The sequence below is a fragment of the Aphis gossypii genome, chromosome X (assembly GCF_020184175.1).
Source record: "Aphis gossypii isolate Hap1 chromosome X, ASM2018417v2, whole genome shotgun sequence".
Taxonomy (NCBI): Eukaryota; Metazoa; Arthropoda; class Insecta; order Hemiptera; family Aphididae; genus Aphis; species Aphis gossypii.
In genome coordinates, this window is record NC_065533.1 from 10888414 (window position 1) to 10911336 (window position 22923).

At 26.7% G+C, this 22923-nt stretch overlaps 1 protein-coding gene and 1 long non-coding RNA gene across 4 annotated transcripts; one reads left to right on the top strand and one right to left on the bottom strand.

The window, feature by feature from the left end:
- Positions 1–1007: 1007 nt before the first annotated feature.
- On the bottom strand, positions 1008–14655 carry LOC114122533 (cullin-3-like). 3 transcript variants are annotated; one of them, XM_027985213.2, is made up of 15 exons: positions 14032–14655; positions 13440–13973; positions 8330–8527; positions 8047–8232; positions 7282–7485; positions 7040–7219; positions 6748–6942; positions 6419–6595; positions 4940–5110; positions 4760–4870; positions 3877–3998; positions 3027–3264; positions 2782–2951; positions 2584–2722; positions 1008–2505 (listed from the first exon to the last, which is right to left on the bottom strand). In XM_027985213.2, exons 2-15 carry the CDS (start codon positions 13491–13493, stop codon positions 2353–2355), a joined length of 2298 nt encoding a protein of 765 aa, XP_027841014.1. In that variant the 5' UTR covers positions 13494–13973; positions 14032–14655; the 3' UTR covers positions 1008–2352. The 3 variants fall into 3 exon arrangements, with proteins under 3 accessions (XP_027841014.1, XP_027841015.1, XP_050062014.1); XM_027985214.2 differs by having other exon boundaries at positions 13440–14655; XM_050206057.1 differs by lacking the exons at positions 13440–13973; positions 14032–14655 and adding an exon at positions 10569–10681.
- Positions 14656–20037: 5382 nt separating this feature from the next.
- LOC126552849 (uncharacterized) lies at positions 20038–21181 on the top strand. Its single transcript, XR_007606304.1, has 2 exons — positions 20038–20411; positions 20768–21181. It is a non-coding gene; the product is annotated as an uncharacterized LOC126552849 (long non-coding RNA).
- Positions 21182–22923: the final 1742 nt, after the last annotated feature.

Consider the following 22923-nt stretch of genomic DNA (forward strand, 5'->3'; position numbering starts at 1 on the left):
AGGATTTAATATTATTTCTAGAATTTCATTATTATTCATCATTAACCAATTTTAAACATATTATACTATCTGCTCTTACAACAATAAAAATATTTTTAATACTTTACAGTTTAATATCAATGTTTAATATTATATTACAAGTAACACGTCCAGAATCATTAGTTGAGGTTTTAAATAACATTTTCTCAAATGATAAAACTTAAAGAGAAAAATTGAACATAATGATTGAGTCACAGCTAAATTTAAAATTTGTACAAACATGTTCTTGATAAAAAAAAAAAATAATAATAAATAAACAAATAATTAAACCTTACAATTACATAATTTAACTATAACAATACTGTAGGTATGTGTTTTATATCAATAATAATTTGAACGAAAAAATAATAACCCTAAAAATAAAAAATAGTATAGTAAAACCTCTCTAAAACAGAATTGCTTGGGACCAACAATTTTTTCGGTTATAGGTAGATAGAATTTTATTATATTATTCAATTTGAGACTATTAACATTTTCCATTATAAGGAGGATTCCATCAAATAGAGTGTCCATTATAAAGAGGTTTTACTGTATTTAGTTACAATTTTAAGCGTTGACAAGTAGGTAACTGAAAAAATTAAAGTGCTGCTTATTTGGAAAGTATTTCAATTATTTAAAAGTATTAAAACACTTATGCCGGATTGCATAAAGAGTTAATACATTAAAATTTAATGATCAAAATTATCGTCCATTATATCATGTTTAATGGAAAATTAGTTGACTATTAATCAATTTAATTTTTAGTAACTGTTTATGCAACATGGTGTTAGACTAATATTAGCTAGTTAATAGAAAACAAACAAAAAATAATATTTTTCTAAGACATAATATTATATTCATTAAGTTAGAGTACAAAACTCGTGGAAAACAAAACTTTTATGGTTTAGTCAGATATATAAATATAGGCTTATAATATATGTTTTACTATATTGAAATACTCCAAAATGGAATGTAGAAAATTGTTTGCATAAATATCAAATTGGTTTATTAGAAACACACAATCTTAAAAATTAGTTTTTCATTAAATTATACATTTACAGATGTAATCAAAAAAAAAAAAAACAAATGTATAAACAATTTTGAAAATATATAAATCATTATAATTTAAATTGTGGCAATTATAATTATTATATTGTAGTATTATTGGTAATATTTCAGTATGAAAAAACACATTTTTTTTAAATTTTTATAAACTATGTGCAATAAAGATTGTCCTGAAATAAACAACAATTCGAGTTTGTTTGAAAATATATTTAAAATGGAATAAACACATTTTAAATTAACAATACAAGAAGATCATAGATGAAAATGATCATTATCACATTAAACTTATGATTAATAATTTTTTGGTTTTTGCAAATAGTGACTGAAAATTATCACTGGTTCAAGTTAAAATACCATGTAGCACCTGTACATTTGTTAAACAATTATAACATTGCTTGATATACATTCCATTTGTATGAAAAACATTAAAGAATCTATTAAGTAATTGTTCATTTACTACTATGATTTTATTTTATTTTTTTAAATAGGAACAACGGGTCCCTAATTTAATATGTACATATTGTGGATTTATGCTAAGAGATACCACTATATTTCAGTTAGATAATATTGAATTTTTGTTTTTTTATGAGCACTAAATATATAATTTGAGAAAAGTTCATATTTATAATCTGTTTTGAGCGCACATGATCAATATATTACTTTTGTTTAAATTACAACAATTATTTTTACTACTTATTTAGATGGACCCATTGTTTATCAAGTGATTTAAAAAAGTTTGTCCTACTTTACTAGAAGCAAGTTAACATTTATAAATAATATCTGTTTTTAACAAAATTATGTTATGATATTATTAATTATACACAGAGAAAATGAAGGTTAATAATATTATTTATTAAATAACTAAGCTAATGAATAAATAAGATTATAAATGAGATTATAATAAAAATATATTTTTTTTGTGTGATTATATTATGAATGATAGAAATAAAATTAGATCTGAACTTAACCTAATTTAAGTGATTTTATAATTTGAAAAAAAAAGTTTAATATAAAAATTGTTCATCCAAATCTGCAAGAAAAAAAAACGAGTTGTAATATATAAGCATATACCAAATAGATAAAACATTTGAGATTTTCAACAAATATGCATTTTTAGTATACCATTTTACCTCCTAAAATCACAATTAATCAAAGGCCATCCAGTTGAAATAATTAGTGGTATCTCTTAATGTGAATACACTATATAATATTATTTAGTTGTCAATTTTTTACATAGGAAGACTTAATATACAATATTAAATACACATTTTATGCAACATAAAGATAAGTACGTCTATCTTCTGCTGCTCTTGAAAGGTATTCTCTTTCAATCAGTCCTTCAATTCTTTTTTTAATAATAACTGGAGATGGTAAGAATCTGACTCGGAGTTGTTCTATAACTTCCAACACAAGGGTGTTATGCTAAAAAAAAAAAAAAAAATAAAATGTTGAAAATAAATAACTGACATCAAATAATGATAAAAAATGTATTCTAATTACATTCATCTTTTTCCGAGATTTCATAACCCGTACAATAGCTGCTTCAATTTCATGTTTACGATCCTCGTCTACTTTGCTTCTAGTTTCCTTTCTTTCTGGTTCAGTTTCACCTTTAGCTGCAACTGTTTGGATTTTCACTCTAAAATGAATAGATAATTAAATAAATAACATGAATTCAAACAAAAATATATAGCTTACCTATGCAGTTTTGATGTAAAGAACTCATTAACACAAAATTCATGAGTTAATTCAATTTCTTTACATTTAGGGGTCTTTAATAGTATACGCTGTGATGGTTTTCCTAATGCTAGAGATTGTAAAGCTCTTATTAAATCTTTGTCTGGAATATCAGTTTCACTTCGAATATCCTAAAATTTTTTTATCAAATACGTATAAATAGAAGTATCATTAAATTTAAATGAATATTATATTTTATAGTTTACTTCAAAAGTTAACTTTTCATGAGTATTGAACAATAGAAGAATACACATCTGATAAGTCGACACTTGAATTATGTGTTTTCGCTCAGAAGATAAATTGAGCGAGCTAATGGAAGATGATACACTTGTTGATAGGTCATTTTCTGGTCGTCTTGGACCATAGAATACAGCATTCAAATCAGCTGAACCAAGTTGTGGTTGCAATGTTAGTTGTCGTCCATTATGTTTACCCAGATAAAACCTATAATGAAATCATATTTTTAAATTACAAAAAGCAATTAAGCAAATAGTTTTTAAAACTTTAATATATTATTAAGTAGCATTTTATTCATTCATAGTTAAAATAAATTTGTTACTTAGCTGAGAAAATAGAAACATAGAAATGAAAACTAATTTAGTACAATAAAAGTTTTTTTTTTATCAAAAATTTGTGCTTGATAGGTTTTAGTTGTATGTTATGTGTTTTTAGAGCTGTTATTCAGTAAACAAATGCATTTTGATAGATTAACTATTTAAACGATTATTAAAAATAAACACATAGAATTTATACTAGCATAAGAATTAACACATTTTTGAAATAGCTTAAAAAATAATTCTTGATATTAGTTTTTCTAAAGAAAAAAAATAGTATTCTACACAGCAATTGTATCCTCAAAAATAACCAACTATCACAACTAATTCATTTAGGGCCGTTTTTAGTGTCGGTTAAAACTAACCGGTAGAATTTAATCGGATAACACATAAGAATTAATGTTGGTTAGTGTTAACAGACACTAACAGGACATTGTAAAAACAGCCTTTAGTACTTAAAATTTGACACAAAATAAATTAGAGATTCATATAGTTTACTCACAATCGATACTCTGCAAAAGCACTTCTAGGAACTAATGGTACATTGCACTTTGATAATGCATGGGTGGGCCAGAATCCTGTGGTTAACACCCTCACAGTAAGATCCACAGCATGTAAATACCGCTAAAATAATGTTTGAAGAAATATTTGGTTATTTATGTACAAATAATTAATAATAAACATAATTTGGTAAGTACTATAGAGTAAATATATAAATATTTTTTATAACTTTTATGAGTAATTATAAATTGTTATAATTTAATAAGTAATATTTATAGATTAAAATAGTCAATTAAATAAAATATAAACTACTATACATTTTATATTATGCATATCATAATATTAACAATATAGAATTCAAGAAAGGCTAACATGAACGAGTTTGTGAACCACTTGGACATATAAAATTATGTCAAGAGCCAAAATGCTTATAAATACATTATATATAATTTGATAAATTTTTATAAATGCTTACCAAAAAATTAAAATTCATAACAGCAATAAGTAAATTTTGATTTTATAAATAAGACGGCGAGATACATCTGATTATGATGACAACCATGTACGGATCATGAGCCGCAAGTTGGTCACCCCCAATATAAATAAATATTATACAGTAGATTCTAAATAATTTGAAATAATGAAGACTAGGCTAAAAACTTGGTTTATAGAGCTTTAGGATTTGGTAAGTTTGAATTATTGGGAGAAAAAAAAATAATTTGAATTAAAGAGAGTTAAAAAATGTAATTAGTAAAATAATAATTAGTAGTTCAAAAAATTATTTAAAACAGAACAAAATCTACTAAAATATGTCCATTAACTAGTGCAATATACATATCATAATAATATAATATATAATGTATTTTAATACTAATATAACTTACATTACTAGAATTAGCAGCGTATTCTTTAAATTCTTCCATGATAGTGTTAGATATGGACATGTCTTTAAACATGCCTTCCAGTTTAGAGGTAAATTGACAACCACACTCAGTCTACATAGAAGTTATATAATTATATTTAATTTTGATTTAAAATTTACACCATACAAAATAAAAATTTACCTTGAGCTTTGAGATCATATTCTTTTCATTATCATTGCTGACAGATTTATTTAAAAGTAATCTCTTGGCTAAATGCTGTTTATAATACCTTTCAAATACATCTTTTTCTTGTAGGAAGCGGAAAATTACCATAGCTTTGTCCAAGACTAACTCTATATCAATTTCAGTCAACTGTAAGAATATAGTATCATTTTTTAATTCAAGAATTCAAATTAAATTATAAATGCAAATAATAATAATTTCTAAAGAATTAGAAAAAATATATTTATATATATACTTATATATGTAAACTAAAACTATACAGTAAAAATAAAAATAATAATTTCATAGATATGAAATTTAATAATTCATAAAATAAACTAGTGATTTTTCAATATACACACTATTATTCATAGCACTTTTTAATAAAAAATTCAGCTGAAAATATGTTTGAATTGAACAATACAATAAAAGTATCAAATACTATTATGTATTATATTTTATACTTGATAAGCTAATATTAATAAATTAATACATATTAGCCATTCATGTTTTCAAGGTGTAATAATACAAAAAAAAAAAAAAAAAATACTTGATAAGATTTTAGGAAATCTTTTATATTTATTTCATTAAGCAATTTATTCGATGGGACATTGTATCCATCTTACTAAAATACAATATAGCAAACAGGAGTTCATTCAACAGATTCCATTTTACGTTGTATGCTTTAATAGTATAGTCAATTAACTTATTATTCAATTTAAAGGTAAGAATATTATCACATAGGCTTTTAATAATATTTTAATTTAAAGTGAGTAAAAAGCATTTTTCTTATTATACATTATTATATTTAGTTTAAAATTAAAATATTAACAAAAGCCTATGTGATGTCTTAAAATCTAGGACCTAGATAATATTCTTACCTTTAAGTTCAATAATAAGTAAATTTACAGTACTATTAAAACATACAGCATAAAATGGATTCTGCTGGACACAAATTTACTATTGTGTACATTAGTAATACAAAGACAGCACATGCAAGTACGACATACTATTTTAAGTTTTAAAAAATCAACAATTATTTCTTTTTAGTTTTATGAATGACATTATGCAATTTTAATTTCATAGAATAATAATTATAATATTATAATTGGACTATCGTAATATATGACATTTTGAACAAGTAAATAAATAATTAGAATTTAAAATATTTATATCTCATAAACTACTCATTGGAATTTTGATTTTAATACATAAACTAGTGAAAATTTACTTTTAAAAACGTTATAAGTTTTTAAATGATGAGTGTTTCTCAATAAAAGAATTACATATCAATGGAAGTTATCAGAAACTCCCAAATCAAAACCTTTTCAATGGTTTTATAACTAATTTTGCAATTATAGTAGACTAATAATAAGATTTGTAATATATTAATACATTCAGTTTTGTAAAAAATAATCAACTGTTAATTAATAATTAAATAAATGTTAATATTATTACCCCGCGAACACCTTTTTTTAATTTTTCATCAATAAACAAAGAGAGATATTCTGGTGACTTGGAATTGATATTGAAAAAATATTCAAAATCAGCAGCAATCATTTGTTTAAACATCTTATCATTGTTGAAAGAATGAACCAAAAAAAAATTGAATCTATCTTTTAGATCCAGCAAACTCTGAAAAAAAAAAATTTTAATGAATTAAAATAAATGTTAATGTATCCAAAAAAGTCGCTATAACCGATTTCATTGCACTTCATAGATAATTTAAGAATATGTTTTATTACTGTAATTTGAGATACATTAAATGCATTTTAATTTATAATAACCTGAATATAGCTGATCGCATTAGAATTAATATTTTCTTCTTGCACAAGTGATTTTCCTATTTCCCGTAAATATTGACTAACACAATCAGACATAGTTTTTAAACCATCTGAAACGCGAGACAATAATTTGTACATGCATGCTAAATCATCAATTTTGTTGTTCTTTAACATGTGAACAACACCAGAATTTTCCATCTAATAGAAAAAAAATATTCAATTTTATTATTAAAATGATATAAGTGATAAACTTAAAAATTATTTCGCTTTCAGTTTAAAATAATAGAATTTTTACCTCAACAATGGTTTTCATATTTCTTTTAATTAGTTCTACTTCAATAACTTCAACAATTCGACTTTCAGTTGAATCATCAAGGTAATGTTTTGCTCGATCCGATTCTTCTATAATTCTAGATTCAACTTTTCTAATATAAATACATGCACTATTTTCGTCTAAAAACTTTTGACTCTCCATCTAAAAATATACAACATTAATGTTACACTGTTATATAAATCTATACAATTTTAAGTACATACTTTATAAAATTCGGCAGATTGCTCCAAAAATGGTTTTTCAAAATCTTCTTCATAAACAACTCGTCCAGTAATTCCAAGAATCATTAACATTTGACATGCATTTTTAATAGCTATTCGATCAACAACTTCACCTTTTCTTTCAAGTTTAATCATATTTAACAGAGTCATTCGTAGATGATCACGAATATATCCATATCGAACAATCTTATTGAACAAATAATAAAGTTAAATTTATAAATATAAATATTATGAGTTAAAAAATATTTAATATTTTTGTAAATCTTTAAGCACATAATTATTCAAAATATAATAAGAAAAATAACAAAAAAATTAAAGCTCTCTACATTATATTAATAAGAAACTTTAGATGGCTATTATAGTCTGTTCCATGAGAGATCATGCCGCGAGAAATCAAAATTTTGTCCGATTCCCCGTATTCCTCACTACTCTGCTATGCAATGGGGCCAATCCGCGACCCCCCATCAGTTGTGTGCATGTGCAGAACCGGCATGATCTCTCGTGGAATAGACTATAATATTATAGTGCAGGGCGTAACTGAGACAATTGTATAGGAAGTTGATTCACTGGGGAAAATAGAAGAGTGGTTGTTAGGCCACAACATTGACAGTAAAATAAAAACTGGTCACCATTGAGGTACCTTCATAATGTGAGTGTAGTATAAGAAAACTATTCTTATAATAATAAATTGTGTTTTTTTTTTTATTAATTAATTTGTTGTTATTTGTTTGAATGTGTATAGCTTACCAAATCACGAAATAAAACGAGACCTAAATTATAAACATTGTCAACTTCATTATGCTTAACATAAACTCGGTCCATATACATCAATATATCACGTATCATCACCATAGAAGTTTGATGATCATTCCAGGCAACATTTAAAACTTGTAAAAAATTGTTATTTAATGCTTTTAGAACATCTTCTCTGACCTAAAAATAATTATGTGTTGTTAATTTGATTATACTATCTATTTATATTTAATACATTATTATTATAATCAAGAGGGATGTTTTTAAATGATCATACCTTATTTTCTAAATGGTATATTACAGCTTCTTTCATACCAGTATATAATCTCTCACCATGTTTTAATAATACCATAGTATAGGCATTTCGGTACAGTTCTTCAAAACTTAGACCAGAATTGTTTTTCTTTTGAATTTCTTGAATAGCATTTTTCAATAACAGCCAAATACTATCAATTAATTTTTCATCCATTGTCATCTGAAATTATTATGTTTAACTTTAAATAAATAAAACCTTCAAAACCAATTTACCATTAATAAAAAAAAAAAATTAACACAACTGTATGGATCTTATTTTTAATTAAAAATATAAAACAAATTTAATAACAATTATAAATATACTATGAGTCACCAATTAAATCATTTTAATCATAGAAAATGTACATACAATGATTTGAACTGTGCAAAGAGAGAGAAATAAGTTTCATCTTTGTGGGAGAGAAACAAACGACCACATACCGTAGTCAAGGCAGTAAAAAAAAAATAGAATAGTTAAGTTTTGTTATCAACTATGGTAGATTTATAGACTTATAAATTGTAAATTTATAAAATTTGTGCAAATTAAAAAATTAATGTTTTATCAAATCATAGACATATAAGATATTTTTATTATTTATAATGTCAATACATAAAATTTTAATTATGATTTTAACACTGTGAGGAAAATTAAAGAATACTGTTTTATGATTGGAGTCTATTATAGTCAGTCTCTCTTTTCAATATTCATATGACCAAGTGCCAACCAGAGTATGCGAGGATACACAATTAATATTGTTACATATCTAAGGTTCAAAGAAAATTATTCTAATAATATTTTTAGCTGTAAATTATTTTTCGATTATTTCCAAGAACAAAATCCAATGTGGTTATTATGATACCTACTATACTGTAGTTATATAATTTATATTTTTATATAATATAAATATATTTAAAATTGTTTCTATTATTATTATAAAAATAATTTCTGAAAAGTGTAATTTTATTTAATGTTGGTATACAATTGATTGGATATGATATAAATATAAAATAAAAAAATATTTACTAATACTACATTTTAACATTTAAAAATTGATATAGAATAGGAATTTTAATTTTTTTTTTTTGTAAATGAGGTACCTATTTATTAAAATGTTAGTATATTAGAATTAAAACAGTTTGATATTTAAGTATACTAGTTGCATTTTATATAGCAGTATAATAAGGGTAGCTGTCACAATACTGGTAAAATAAAAAAAACAACATTAAAATAAGATGTTGAATACATGAGTAAGCAAACACACAAACTTTAATAGTTTGAGTCATTTTATCAGAAAAAATACAAGTATCTTCAGATTTAAAACTGTTATATAAATAACATCATAAATCATAAGCAATTGATCATGACATCTGAAATAGGTCAACATTTTCATAAATATACTTGTTGGCATTGGTGAATTCTAAATACATTTTTGTGAGAAAGTGAGATAAAAATGTAAATATTAAATTGAGTAAAAATAAATAATATCTACATAATGGGTAGGTATCTAAAATATTTATCTAATTTTTAAACTTTATTTTAAATTAACAATAATGGTATCACAGATGTACTGCAAAAATATTATCGCCGTGTTGTTGATCAAACAGAAAAAAAAACATGACTTGTTTTAAGGAAATCATATCACTATAGTGAAATGAAATACTATTTGTTATTTAATTTTTATACACAGATATAGTCTCTACCTGTCAATATCAGTGTCGGTTATTATGTGGTTCAAGTGAAGAAAAAATTTGGTATTTATATAAAAGTAACCTTTTATCTATCTATAAATTATCTATTGAAACTATATTTTACACAAAATTAAATATAATATATAGATACCTACCTATTTTTTAAATTAAACTATACCTAATAATAATATACAATTATTACTTTTATAATATAGGTGGCAAATATAAATATTATAACAACTTACACAATTCTATCAAATGGTGTGAAGGGATTTAGAGACTTCAAGACTATAATTTATATTCTATAAATAAAAACTAGTGTATTGTGATTTTTCAAACAGAATATATTAATATAGTAATCCTTCCAAAAAAATTCATTAATTCAACTTAAGTCTAATTAATTTAATTTGAAATTGGGTTTATTTAATTTTAGTTGTAGGTATAAGTAATTGAAAATAAAAATATTATCTAGGTATAATTGTTTATATTATAGAAAATTTCAAGATAAAAAAAACTAGTAAAAATATACTTACCTACATGATTATTATAACACCATTTAAAGATATGTATGTTAACAAAATTGTATGTTATAATTTACATTGATTTAAATAAATTACACCAAGATTTTATTGTATCCTGATAAATAATTCCTATATTAAAATTTAAAATAAAACTTAAATGGAATTTGAGATTGGTATTATATTTATGAATTAAAATTTTATATATTGATTGCAACAAAACAAAAAAAAAGTGAATGAATGGAGTTGTTATGGTTTTATTCTTGTATAGTCACTAATCAATGTCCTAAAATATAAATTGAAAAAGTTTTTCACATGGATTCAGCTAATAAGGTAATAATATATATTTGTAATTTAAGTCATTTTTTATTTGGTATTTATAGGTACAGTTTTTAAATAAATCCGCTGAGTTACATCAGGTCACAATGAGAATATATATTTTTTTATAATACAAGATATTTTGGTTGTTACATTACCACTTGCGGCTCACGATAAAATTATCGTAATTTTATTGTATAATTAATGTATTGATATAAAAAAGGAAACGAGCCTATATCTAATAAAAATAAAATAAGTATATAATATATGGCTCGGTGCGGTGTTGTGACAACATAACTGAGACTAAGTATTATCTGTTGCCAGTATATATATGTAGGTAATAAAAACATTTTAATTTTTTCCGAGCCCTCAAAATCATTTCGCTTGCTATGAATTTGTCATCTCTGTTCTATATCATATTTAAAATTACCTAGTGTTTTTTCTAAATATCAGCTACTTGTTATATAAATTGTATTTTTTTATTTTTGTTGTATTCAGGTTATTACAATACATTATTAGCTACTTGGGTACTTGTTACATGTTACCTAATAGATACCTATTATCATAAGTCCTCTTGACATGGGAGGCAATACCTTAGCTAATGAGGTTCAGACTCCAATCCCCTCTCTCAGATTTTTTTCACAGTTAAGACTTTGATGTGAGGCAACGATAATTTAAATAAGTTCTTACACAAAATCAAGTAGATGATTCTATTAAACCATGGTATTGTTCTATATGGTTAGGAGTTAGGTTAAACATAAAATGACCAAAAGAGCTTTCAATAAGTTCTTTCAAATAATATCTTTAATGATCAATGAGTCATACTAAAAATTGATTAAAAATACATAATAAAAAAAAATAATAAATAATAAAACATAATTTGAACAACTTTAATATGGTTAATATGGTAATATGTTGTATGAAAGTTCCATATGTTGTTTAATGGTAGGGTCTAATATTTTAAAAATTTCTATTACTTCTTCTTAATCAACATTATACGCCTGTTCCTGTTCAACAAACATGTTTAAAAGTCCATCTAATCTGTCCTGACCCAAGGTACTTCGTAACTTTGTTTTAACTATACCTATTCGATTTTGAAAAAATCCTTTTACAGCTACAACTTGTTACTGGTATTGTAATAAATAACTTCAATGCTTTTGAGATAATAGGAAAAATATTTTGTCTATCACAAGAAGATCCATTTTCTCCATTCATCACATTAATTTTTCAATACCTACATTTTTAAGAAACACTGTCGTAATTTTGCAAGATGTTATCAATTGGATCCAAAAAAACTAAGATGCCTATATATTTTAAATGTATATTTGTTTTGTTTGGATCCAAAATAAAATGTTGATAAGGATTACTAACGTATGAGACGTTACACTAATTGTAAATTTTAATATTTTTTAATATTTACTATTTTTAAACAGTATTATAGTTAACACTTATCAGTATACCAATATTGAATATTTGAACATATATATACATTATTATTTAAATATTATCAAAAATTGGTAGGTATTAATGTATAATATAAGATTTCGGGGAAACAGAAAATCTCGCAGGGGAGGCAGCTGATATGCTTATGCTTATTATCTATCAAGTATAAATATTTTAAGCAGTTTATAATTTTATTTCTTTGAATTTGTATAGAAACTTATGTACATTGATAAATAAGTTTGTAACATTTTTTATTTAATAATGTTCATATTTTGAAGGCCTATTTCATAAATAAAAAGGTAGATAATATTATCAATAGTAACAGCTATATAGTATGCTTCAGCAACACATATAAAAAACTGATAAAACTAAATATTAAAATATTTGGATTAAGTTTATGAACTCATTTAAGTTTGAAGAATAAGTAAATACTTCATGTCGAAAAAAGTAGGTACCTATATAAAAATGTTATTTTTGGGTTATCTTAACTACCGAAATAGGTATTTCCCAAACTTTTGAGTTCTGATGATGGCAAATTCATTTCAAACTAAAAACTATTGACTGACTAATGAAATAAAGAGGAACATAAATGATTAATGATCTAATGGCAAGATACGTAGATAGTAAATTGTACAAATAAAATAAAATTAATACAAATGACAAGGTGGGAATGTAAAATTATAAATGAATTTAGGTACAATTTTATTATTTATCAGATTCCCTATATAAGGTAGTCGATATAACCAGAATGATTATAGAATGTAGTGTTGGAAATATTCAGGTAGTCAAGATGTGGCGTAGCTAGACACTTCTTCTTGGGTAGGCTCGATATTTTGATGTTATAAGGATTATCAATGAATATTTTTATTAAATAAAAAAATAATACGATATAAAACATTAATTTTTTGGAGAAAAGTGGGTAGGCACTAGGCCTACCCGCTGGCTATGCCACTGTAGTCGAGATAACCCATTAATACCATAAAAACGAATAGTGAGGACATAATTATTAGGCAAGTGGATAGATATCCTAGAGATTAATAATGGGACAAACAACATACATATTTGAGGCATGAGAATAATATCTGAGTATCAGAGAAAACTCGACAATAATATTGATGGACTTACCGGGAAAGCTTTGATGCGCAAGTTTGTGCGTTTCTTTGGTACGCCGTTCATCATTTTGCGTTTGATGTGATGATCATTTGAAGTGGGGCACCGAGTGTCTACGTTAGACTGTTGACACGATTTATCTGGCCGACTCGGGAGGAGCCGGTCGAGCTCACAGTTGTTTCAAAACGATCGTGGCAGTCAGCATCATGTCAATGGACAGACGGACGGACGGCGAACCCGAATAACGAGACTGTTGTACGACGGGCGAAATCGGGATGTAAAAACTCCGCGGTGACGTCGTTAGACGACGGGCCCGGACAGCGGCAACGATCGGACGGCGGTCACAAGACTGGCGTAATGGCGTGAACGAAAAACACACGGAATTTAAAACGAAACGATGTCGGAAACTGGGATGTCACACGAACCCGTACGCACGCACAACTGACAAAGTTTCTCGCAATTGTGCATACACACATTCACGGACACACGCACGCACACACATACGCCAGCGATTGTGTAGGACGAAGGTGGCTGGCTGGTGACTGTGTGCTGTAGAATTTTGTAACGTCAGTACGTGTGTATCGTAAGTCTATTTATCATTACTTACAATACTTATCAATTATTTAGTCTCGTTAATAGTGGGCAGCGAGCGAATCGCGGTGATTAGGAGAGTGTTATCGCGATTTCGTCGTCTGAAGACCGTCAGTCCGTCTGGCAGGCGATGATGGTGATCGAGTTTGGCGCACGGACGGTGCGTCTTCTACTCCGAATTTCAGCGACGGACTCGAAACGTTCGTGTTTTTCAATTAACGGCTATTATTGTGATTGATTCGATGTATTAGTTCGACAGACGACGTCGAGTAGCGTATCAATATTGGAAATCGGTTATTGGAACACTCGATGTCGAAAAAAATAAATTAACGTGAAAATTCTAGTCGAACTACAGTAGTTGGAGCGGCAGCGTTAACGAGTATAGAAGAAATCGGCTATAATTTTGATCTTCTCGACAATTAATATTATCGTACCTAGTTCTTCTTCTATCACTACCGTCAACGGTGACGGCCCCGTTCCAATTATGCGTTTTATTTGTGTACATATAGATAATGATATAATAATGTAATATTATTACTATTACTATTGTCTACGCGTCGACTAGGACGAACCGCTACGGCGTTACTGTGCGTTTATGAGCGATACGCGGTGCGCGTGCGGTCTACCTAAACTTCTCACTGTGCGGAATTTCGCATTATAGTGAGCGCGTTATCAAATAATATCAGCTGCTGTCGGACGGTCGGCGAGGGGAGAGGACGTAACGTTGCGCATCGGCCGCCGCAGCGCTGTAATGCGGATATAAAAAAGAACGAGCCAAGGAAAAACACTAGTTTTGGCCATTCGGGAAACTGAATAAAAAAAAAACCGTTTAAAACAAACATAAGTTGAAATATAACCAGTGTTCCAACGCAAAAGCTTTTTCAGTTTTACTAATTCTTTAATTAAACAGGTATGGGTAGCGAGGTAGCCCATCTAATTCATCCTTTCCTGTATTATTCAATACAATTATTCACTTGGTATTGTAGTGAAAACGTTTCTGTGCGTATAAATCACTTTTAGTATTTTGACCTACACAACACGTTTTTGGTTTTTTTTGTTTACATATTTTTTTATACGGCCTTCGAATTAAACACTATGAAAACCACTGCTATACGTTTTGTCCATGGTTTATTAAACGGTAGGTACCTACCGTTATTAATTATTATATATTTATATACACAGTATATTATTGTGTACAAACAATACCAGGGGCGGTCAAACGGTCGATCGTGGACAATTTCAAAGTCGATCATGTTAGAATTTGATTTTAGGGCCACGCACCCTATATGTTTCTTAATAATTAATAGTTATTCAAAAAAAAAAAAAATTTCTATGGAAGTCAATCCTCAAAGGTGAATTAAAATATTTTTAGTAGATCATGACCCAAAAAATGGCGTATTTAGGTCATTAAATCATAAGCTACCTTTTTCACCACCGCCCAATTTAAAATATATTTACAATTTTTATGAATTATACCTACAAAGTAATTTGCAAATATTTCTAATTTTGACGAATTTTTGTCAATATTTGAACTTCAAACGCTAATACATTTTTTTGAAACACTATAAGACTAACATAAGAGGAACTTTGTATTACATTTTCATGCATTATTGACTCGTCCAAAAAGATGTTATCAATATTTATATAAAAAAAACTAAACAAAAATGAATACTTCAAATGCCTAATAAATAGCATTGAAGTAAGCGAAATATTTTAATAGTTAAATTATGTAAAGAAAATGCCAATCTAAATAACTGGTGAAATTTTTAAGTGTCTACCACTTATAATTTTTGAATAATTACAAATATTTAAAATCGTTTGAGGATAAACCGTTATCATTGGAATCGTAAGCTCAATGGACATTTTAGTAATTTGATATTTTAGTTTGGTTGCTATTAGTTTAAATAACAATAATAATGTTTTGAAAACACTCATACAAATTCATACTAATTACATAGGTACTAAATTATGGTGTAATTAAATGAATGAGTTTATAATTTTTAACCTTGGGTGGGGCTGAAATCACATCATCCCAGCTCCACCTATAGTTTTTGTTCTATAACGGGGAATCCAAGATCGTACAAATTTTGAAAACAGTCGTACAAATTCATACAAATTACATACTAAATATTGGTAAAGACAATTTTCAAAAATTTTAAATGGGTGGGGCTGGGGTGATGTTTGTGATAACGTCTTGAAAAAACCGATTAAAGAAATAAATTTATCTTATTTCATAGCCTACAGGTCACTATGTTTATCGTCGGTGTATTTTGCCACTTGCCAGGGACTACCATAGTGCCTGATAAATGGAAATCATACTCCAGTCTAAAATTATATTGGCTATAATCATTTAACTGTCAATCATTATGAAAATTTCGTGTATCCTGTAAATTGAGCTAACACACAAACAATAGAATGTTTATGGTCAATATTAAAATTTGAATATTAAGAAAAATGCTTAGGACTATTGAAAATCTATTACCACGCCATTTAATTGAATTTTTGTACCACTCAATAAAGAATAGAAATAATTTATTTATACATTTTTTGGAAGATTTAAAAAAAGTTTATATGTTTCATAAAATGTAATATTGTAATAATTATCATATTTTGAACATAATTTATGTATTTTAATTAATACTAATTCTATCTTTTGCTATGTGGACACAAAAAACTTTAATGTATTAAATATAGATATTTTTTGAATTTAATTATAATATAATATTACAAATTTATTTATTTATCTACTGTTTTTTGGTAGATCACACGCTTTATAACGGCGGACCCGGTAGATCACACGCTTTACCAATGTCTAATAATTATATAAAAAAAAATTGTTTCAATTCAATTTGAAGCGCAGGGGTAAGCAAGTGCCCTCCCTTCCCTGCCCCACCATCGCTACGCCCACGGGGAGGAGGTTAGTCATTCGTATTTAGAACAGAGCATTATACATAACGTATGTTTAAGAAGAGAATTTTATACTTAGTGTACAATTAGTTTAAGTTAAAACCAGTAATAAAACTTATATAAGTAATATTTATCTAATCTTGCGTTAAATTATTTGTGTTGGAACCACGGTTTCATAACAATATCTCTGTTTCGTCTGCTCTATCCGTATTAAACTCTTCACCTCGTAGATATATATGTACCTATTACGAGAAATGCCATGTCCACCAACACAGAGAAGACACTTTCAAGATTCATATTATTATATTTTGTTGAATTTAAATATAATTGTTATGAAAATAAAATAAAACGTGTTAGGTTTAAATGTATATTTCATTAATTTGTGTAGGTTTTATTAAAAAATTTAATTTATCTTTAATAAAAATAATTTTATTTAAATAACTTAATAATTTTAGGACAATTTTTAGCAATATCTGTTGAGATGAGTATAATAAGATATTGAGATATTGTTAAAATATAAAAACATTTTTTCTAAATTTTTATTTTTCTTTAAAAAAAATTAAATACAGTCTAAAAATGGTATGTCTCTAAATAGGTGTATAGAAACGTGTCAAGTACTATTTCTTTCTCTTTTAAAGAAAGTTACAATTTTTTTCCTATTATTTTTATTATTTTTACAAAAAAAAAAACGCATAGGTATATGAAATTTGTTTAATTTCCATCGGTATTATTGTTTTAAAACTTAAAACATAAATTTATATATAGGTAGGCTAATTACTAATTATAAGTGTGATAACTGATAGATGTACCTAAACGATAATACGAGTTTATTATATGGGCATGGACCAATTGCGCCTCAAAATTTTTATACTAGGGTCAATATACCAATTGCGCTGCATATATTTTACGGTTAGTGTACCAATTGCGCTCTTTATATTTTACGGTCAATATAGTATATACCAATTGCGCTTGAATTTAAATTATATTATTCTAAATTGCCATGCTCAAATTATTATTTGAAAAATTATTATTATTGTTAAAACATGCAAAATACAAATATTATGATTACCATAAACTCAAAATCTTATTACTTTATCTCTTATGTTTTAATATATTTTTTAACAGTGTATTATTATATATATTAATATAGGGAATTTTATGAAACGTTATAATTATTACGCACATATTTTGATTACGGAAGTACGCATTTGAGTGATGGACGAAAACAAGTTTTCATTATCATCGGATATATTTTATCAGCCTAATTGTTTCGTTGCACACAATATACTGTAGATAGAAGAACACATTGATGATACCCATTATAAATATAAATCATATTGATATGTACCCAATACTTATGTCTTGTTAATCGTTTAGTATACGTTTTAGTTGTTTGACGTTACAATATGGATCGTTTTACAAAAGCTTTTAGTGAAAAAGTTAAACCGTTATTAGTTCTTGACGAGTTTAAGTTCCGAAAATGTACTATTTCAAAAAATGGAATAAAATAGAGATGTACAATTAAATCGTGTACTTCGAATTTTTTATGTGATGTGAGTGAAACGGTGCTTTTAAAATCGAATTTTGATCATAACCACGAAGCAAGTTCAACTATTAATAGACAAATTGTTGCTAATTCATTAAAAAGAAAAGCAACAGACCAAGTTACAACACGACCACTAAAACTAATTCGGAATGAAGTGCAATCAAGTGCGTTAGATTTAACATTAAACGATGTGCATTCTATACGACGAAGCGTTTATCGTACTCGTAGAAAAACGCTACCACCTTTACCGAAAAATGTAACCGAAGTGCATACAGCTTTAAATAATTTGGATACAAATACATACAAGGGTAAGAATTATTGCTTATAAACGACAATATGTTGAATATAATATGTTTTTCCACCAAATCAAACTTAGAATTTTTATGTAGTTGTGACAAAATTTTGTCGATGGAACATTTGAATTTTGTTCTAAATATTTTTACCAACTTTTTACAATGCATGGTTCAAAAAATACCATCTAATATAGTAGTATAAAAACATGATAAATAATAGCAGTGTGGAGAATAAAAATAAGATATAAAATAAATGAACAAATAAAAACATTTCTAACTTCCCATAATATGGCAAACATTTTGTAAGTTAATTTAAATGGTATAACACTTTTAATTTATTGTACTTAGTTGAGTAATGTTGACCCCACAAAGCTATGTTTACCCAGAAAAATTCTTATTATTTTATTTTGTTGTAACTGAAATGGTTTGATTACATTTTCAAGTGTGCTACCCCAGATCCTAATGTCTTATTGGAACACTGCCTGATAAAAAGACACAATTCTCATGCGGTATTGTGGTAAAATGAAATGCAGTTTATAAAAATTATGAACTGATATGCGCGGGCGATTTATTAAATAATTTATACGTAGATTTAACCTCAAATGATTATTGAAAGTAACATCCATGGTTGAAATGTATTGTATATTTCACCATGGTAACACCTAAATATCTAATAGGTATACTTTGTATTCTTAGAATTGTATGACTAATATTTAAGTTATTACATATATTTTCATCGTTTTCAAAAAAGCAGGGCTTGAAACCGATTGAAATAATTTCGGTTTTGGTTTCGATTTTGTATACCGGTCTTTAATTTTTTCGATTTCGGTTTCAATTTTTCAATACCGGTATTAGGAAATTTCGGTTTTGGTTTCGATTTTGTATACCGATTTTGAAATTTTACGATTTTGATTTCGATTTTGTATACCGATTTCTAATTTTTTTGGTGTCGGTTTCGGTTTTAATTTTTCAATACCGGTATTAAAAATTTAAGTTTTGGTTTCGGTTTTGTATACCGGTTTTTATATATTTCGGTTTTGGTTTCAGTTTCGATTTAGATAAAATTAAAATTGAAAAAATTAGGTTACCTAACCTTAACGATAAAAATTAAACAATACTTACCAATTAAAAGAAATATATTCATTACTATTAATAAAACAACTAATAATTTTGCAAATAATGAAATGGTTATCAACATTTTAATCACGATCTCACGGACATATTAATGGAATTTACGTATTTAAAATTTTAAAAACACGTAAATTAAAAAAAAATTAACGGTTTACAATTTTTTATTTTTTTGGTTTTGATTTTGATACCGGTTTCCTATTTTTTTACGTTTCGGTTTTGACTTTAATACCGGTATTTAATTTTTTTCGGTTTTGGTTTTAAATTATAATACCGGTATCCAATTTTTGCCGGTTTCGGTTTTGACTTAAATACCGGTATCCAATTATTTTCGGTTTCGGTTTTGATTATGGTTTCGGTTTCGGTTTTAAAACGGTTTATACCGGTTTCTGAAATCGGTTTTAAAAACGGTTTCAAGCCCTGCAAAAAAGAGAATTGTTAATTCGTTTAAAGGAATATTTGCACTATTAATAATGAAAGTCAAATAAAAAGTCTTAAATATTCAGTGACAATTGCATGTATGTAAGTAAATGTTTAACTTTATTTAGTTCATATGTTGTTTTAGCATGAACAGATTTCCATGTCTTGCCTGAAGATAGCCGACACATTGTATCATCTGGCAAGGGCGTATTTCTGGGGGGGGGGGGCGATCGCCCCATCGCCCCCCCAGAGCCTCTGTTTTTATTTCTATTTAATAGTACCTACTTTAATATTTTCGTAATTATATGTAATTATGATACAAAAAGTTTTTTTTTAAATTGTATCAATAAGTCGCCCCCCCTTGAAAATAGGGCCAGAGACGCCCTTGTCATCTGGGTATGTTCCCTGTGAACTTGCCTAACCAAATTATAGACTTTTGTTTATTATTTCATTATTAGGTAAAATGTATAATACTACATATGCATTTTTTGTGGCTCCAGTCGGACGCTAGCCACACTTTGACCACGTCCTGCGCATTGACGCACAGCAAGTTCAAGTCAACGTCGACGTGCGAGCGATACTCCCGGGCCATCGTGGATGCCGTCCTTTTGCTCGATCGTCATCAGCGTCCTCCTGGACGACTGTATCGTGTCCAACAAGTGCTTGTACGCCGCTTCCAGCATCTTATATTTATATTTTGTAATTTTATATGCAATGTGCTAATCAAGCACCTTAATATTTATATTTTGTAATTTCATATGCATTGTGCTAATCAAGCACCTCAAATCACATTCATATTATATTCATAGTGTTTTGTATTGATTTATATATTTAATTTTATTATGTTATTATATTCAAATCATTCACATTAATTTTGTTTTATTATTATTTTTGTTATATAATTTAATACATGGTGTGAAAGCACATTAAGTGTTATTTCTTAGTAGCATTTAATGCGAGTAGCGCCAACATTCTCCTTGGCGCATTTTTGCGAATGTAAGGATTATAATATTATCTATTAAGTAGGTTATATTTATCCATTCAACAAGAATAGAATACTTTGAATTACCTATAGGTAATTGGCAGTGATTGTTTACTAAAAATATTAACTAGTAATAAATAATAATTATGTTTACATTTATGATATTAATTGTTAAATCAATTAAATTGAGATTTCAAGTATAATTATTTCTACGAGTTTTTTATGCTATCATAAAATAAAATTAGAATAAAATATATATTTTTTACAATTAATTCAAATTTAAAAAATTTAAAAAAAAAATTAAATTAAGGGTTCTAATATTATTAGTTATTACGTACATACATAGTTTGAAAAATGGGCACTATATTCCACTTATATTTTCTTTACTGCCAAATAAATTACCAAGTACATATGAATAGTTATTTCGAGTTTTAATTAGTAAATGTGCAACATTCAATATTGATTTAAATCCAAAAACAGTCGTTGCCGATTTCGAACAAGGTATACATTTTGCAGTAAAACAAGTCTGGCCTTCAATACTTTTAGTAGGGTGTCGATTTCATTTATCACAAGCTTGGTGGAGGAATATTCAAAGTTGTGGACTGCAAACAGAGTATAAAAATTAAAAATCCTAATTCTGAAGTAGGAAAATGGCTTCATTTAGTTTTTGGTTTATCACTTTTTTCACACAAAGAAGTGGAGGATGTGTTTGTAGAAGAACTAATGACGATTCAACCAATTAATTCAAATCTAACTAAATTTACTAATTATCTCGTTGAAAACTATATATCATCTAATTCTACATTTCCTCCAAAACTGTGGGCGTCCAATTCAATAAGCTGTGAATGTACAACTATAATGTATGTGAAGCTTTTCACGCTTCATTTTCTACAAACTTTTATTCTCCCCATTCAAATATTTTTGTCTTTTCAAAAGTTATTATTGAAACGCAGACTAGCACGTACATTGCAATAAATAATATAGAACAGGAAAAATATATTTCTAATAGAGCATATTTAAAAAAAAAATTAACAATTAATTCTTATATATCGATAAATACAAATCTGGAGAAATTAGTAGAAACGAATTTTTAAAAATTGTGTGTTATCATTATTGTAAAAACGTTTAAATGTGAATTATAATATTATTATGTACCTATTAATTTAATTTTGAATAATTGACAATCAAACTTGTGACCAGTTAGTGTACCCACCTATTAATTTATTTGTGTTATATATATTTTTTTTTAAATCAGCATATTATTATTATACCTCGTGATGACCAAATTCATTATTTTAAAATAATTGTAAACTTGTGACTGGTTAGTGTACCTATTCATTTAATTGTATTATACTTTTTTTAAATCATAATGTTATTATTATACCTCGTTGTGACCAAATTCATTATTTTAACGTAATTGCAAACTTGTGACCGATTATACTGTACCTATTGATTTATTTGTATTATACTTTTTTTAAATCATAATGTTATTAATTATTATTATACCTCGTGGTGAAACATTTATAAAGCATGCAAAATACAAACGTCATGATTACCAGCTTAAACTATTATTATTATTATATATTTATGATTTAACCACCTATTCTCTTATTATTATTAATGTTATTTTAT

What these genes read in the sequence shown, in the direction of transcription:
- LOC114122533 (XM_027985213.2), bottom strand. Translation starts at nt 13,493, where the DNA reads ATGATGAACGGCGTACCAAAGAAACGCACAAACTTGCGCATCAAAGCT. An exon ending in TAAAAAAAGGTGTTCGCGGG is followed by an intron (nt 5,111 to 6,418) that starts GTAATAATATTA and finishes ATATTCTTACAG; the next exon opens with TTGACTGAAATTGATATAGA. An exon ending in ATATGATCTCAAAGCTCAAG is followed by an intron (nt 4,871 to 4,939) that starts GTAAATTTTTAT and finishes ACTTCTATGTAG; the next exon opens with ACTGAGTGTGGTTGTCAATT.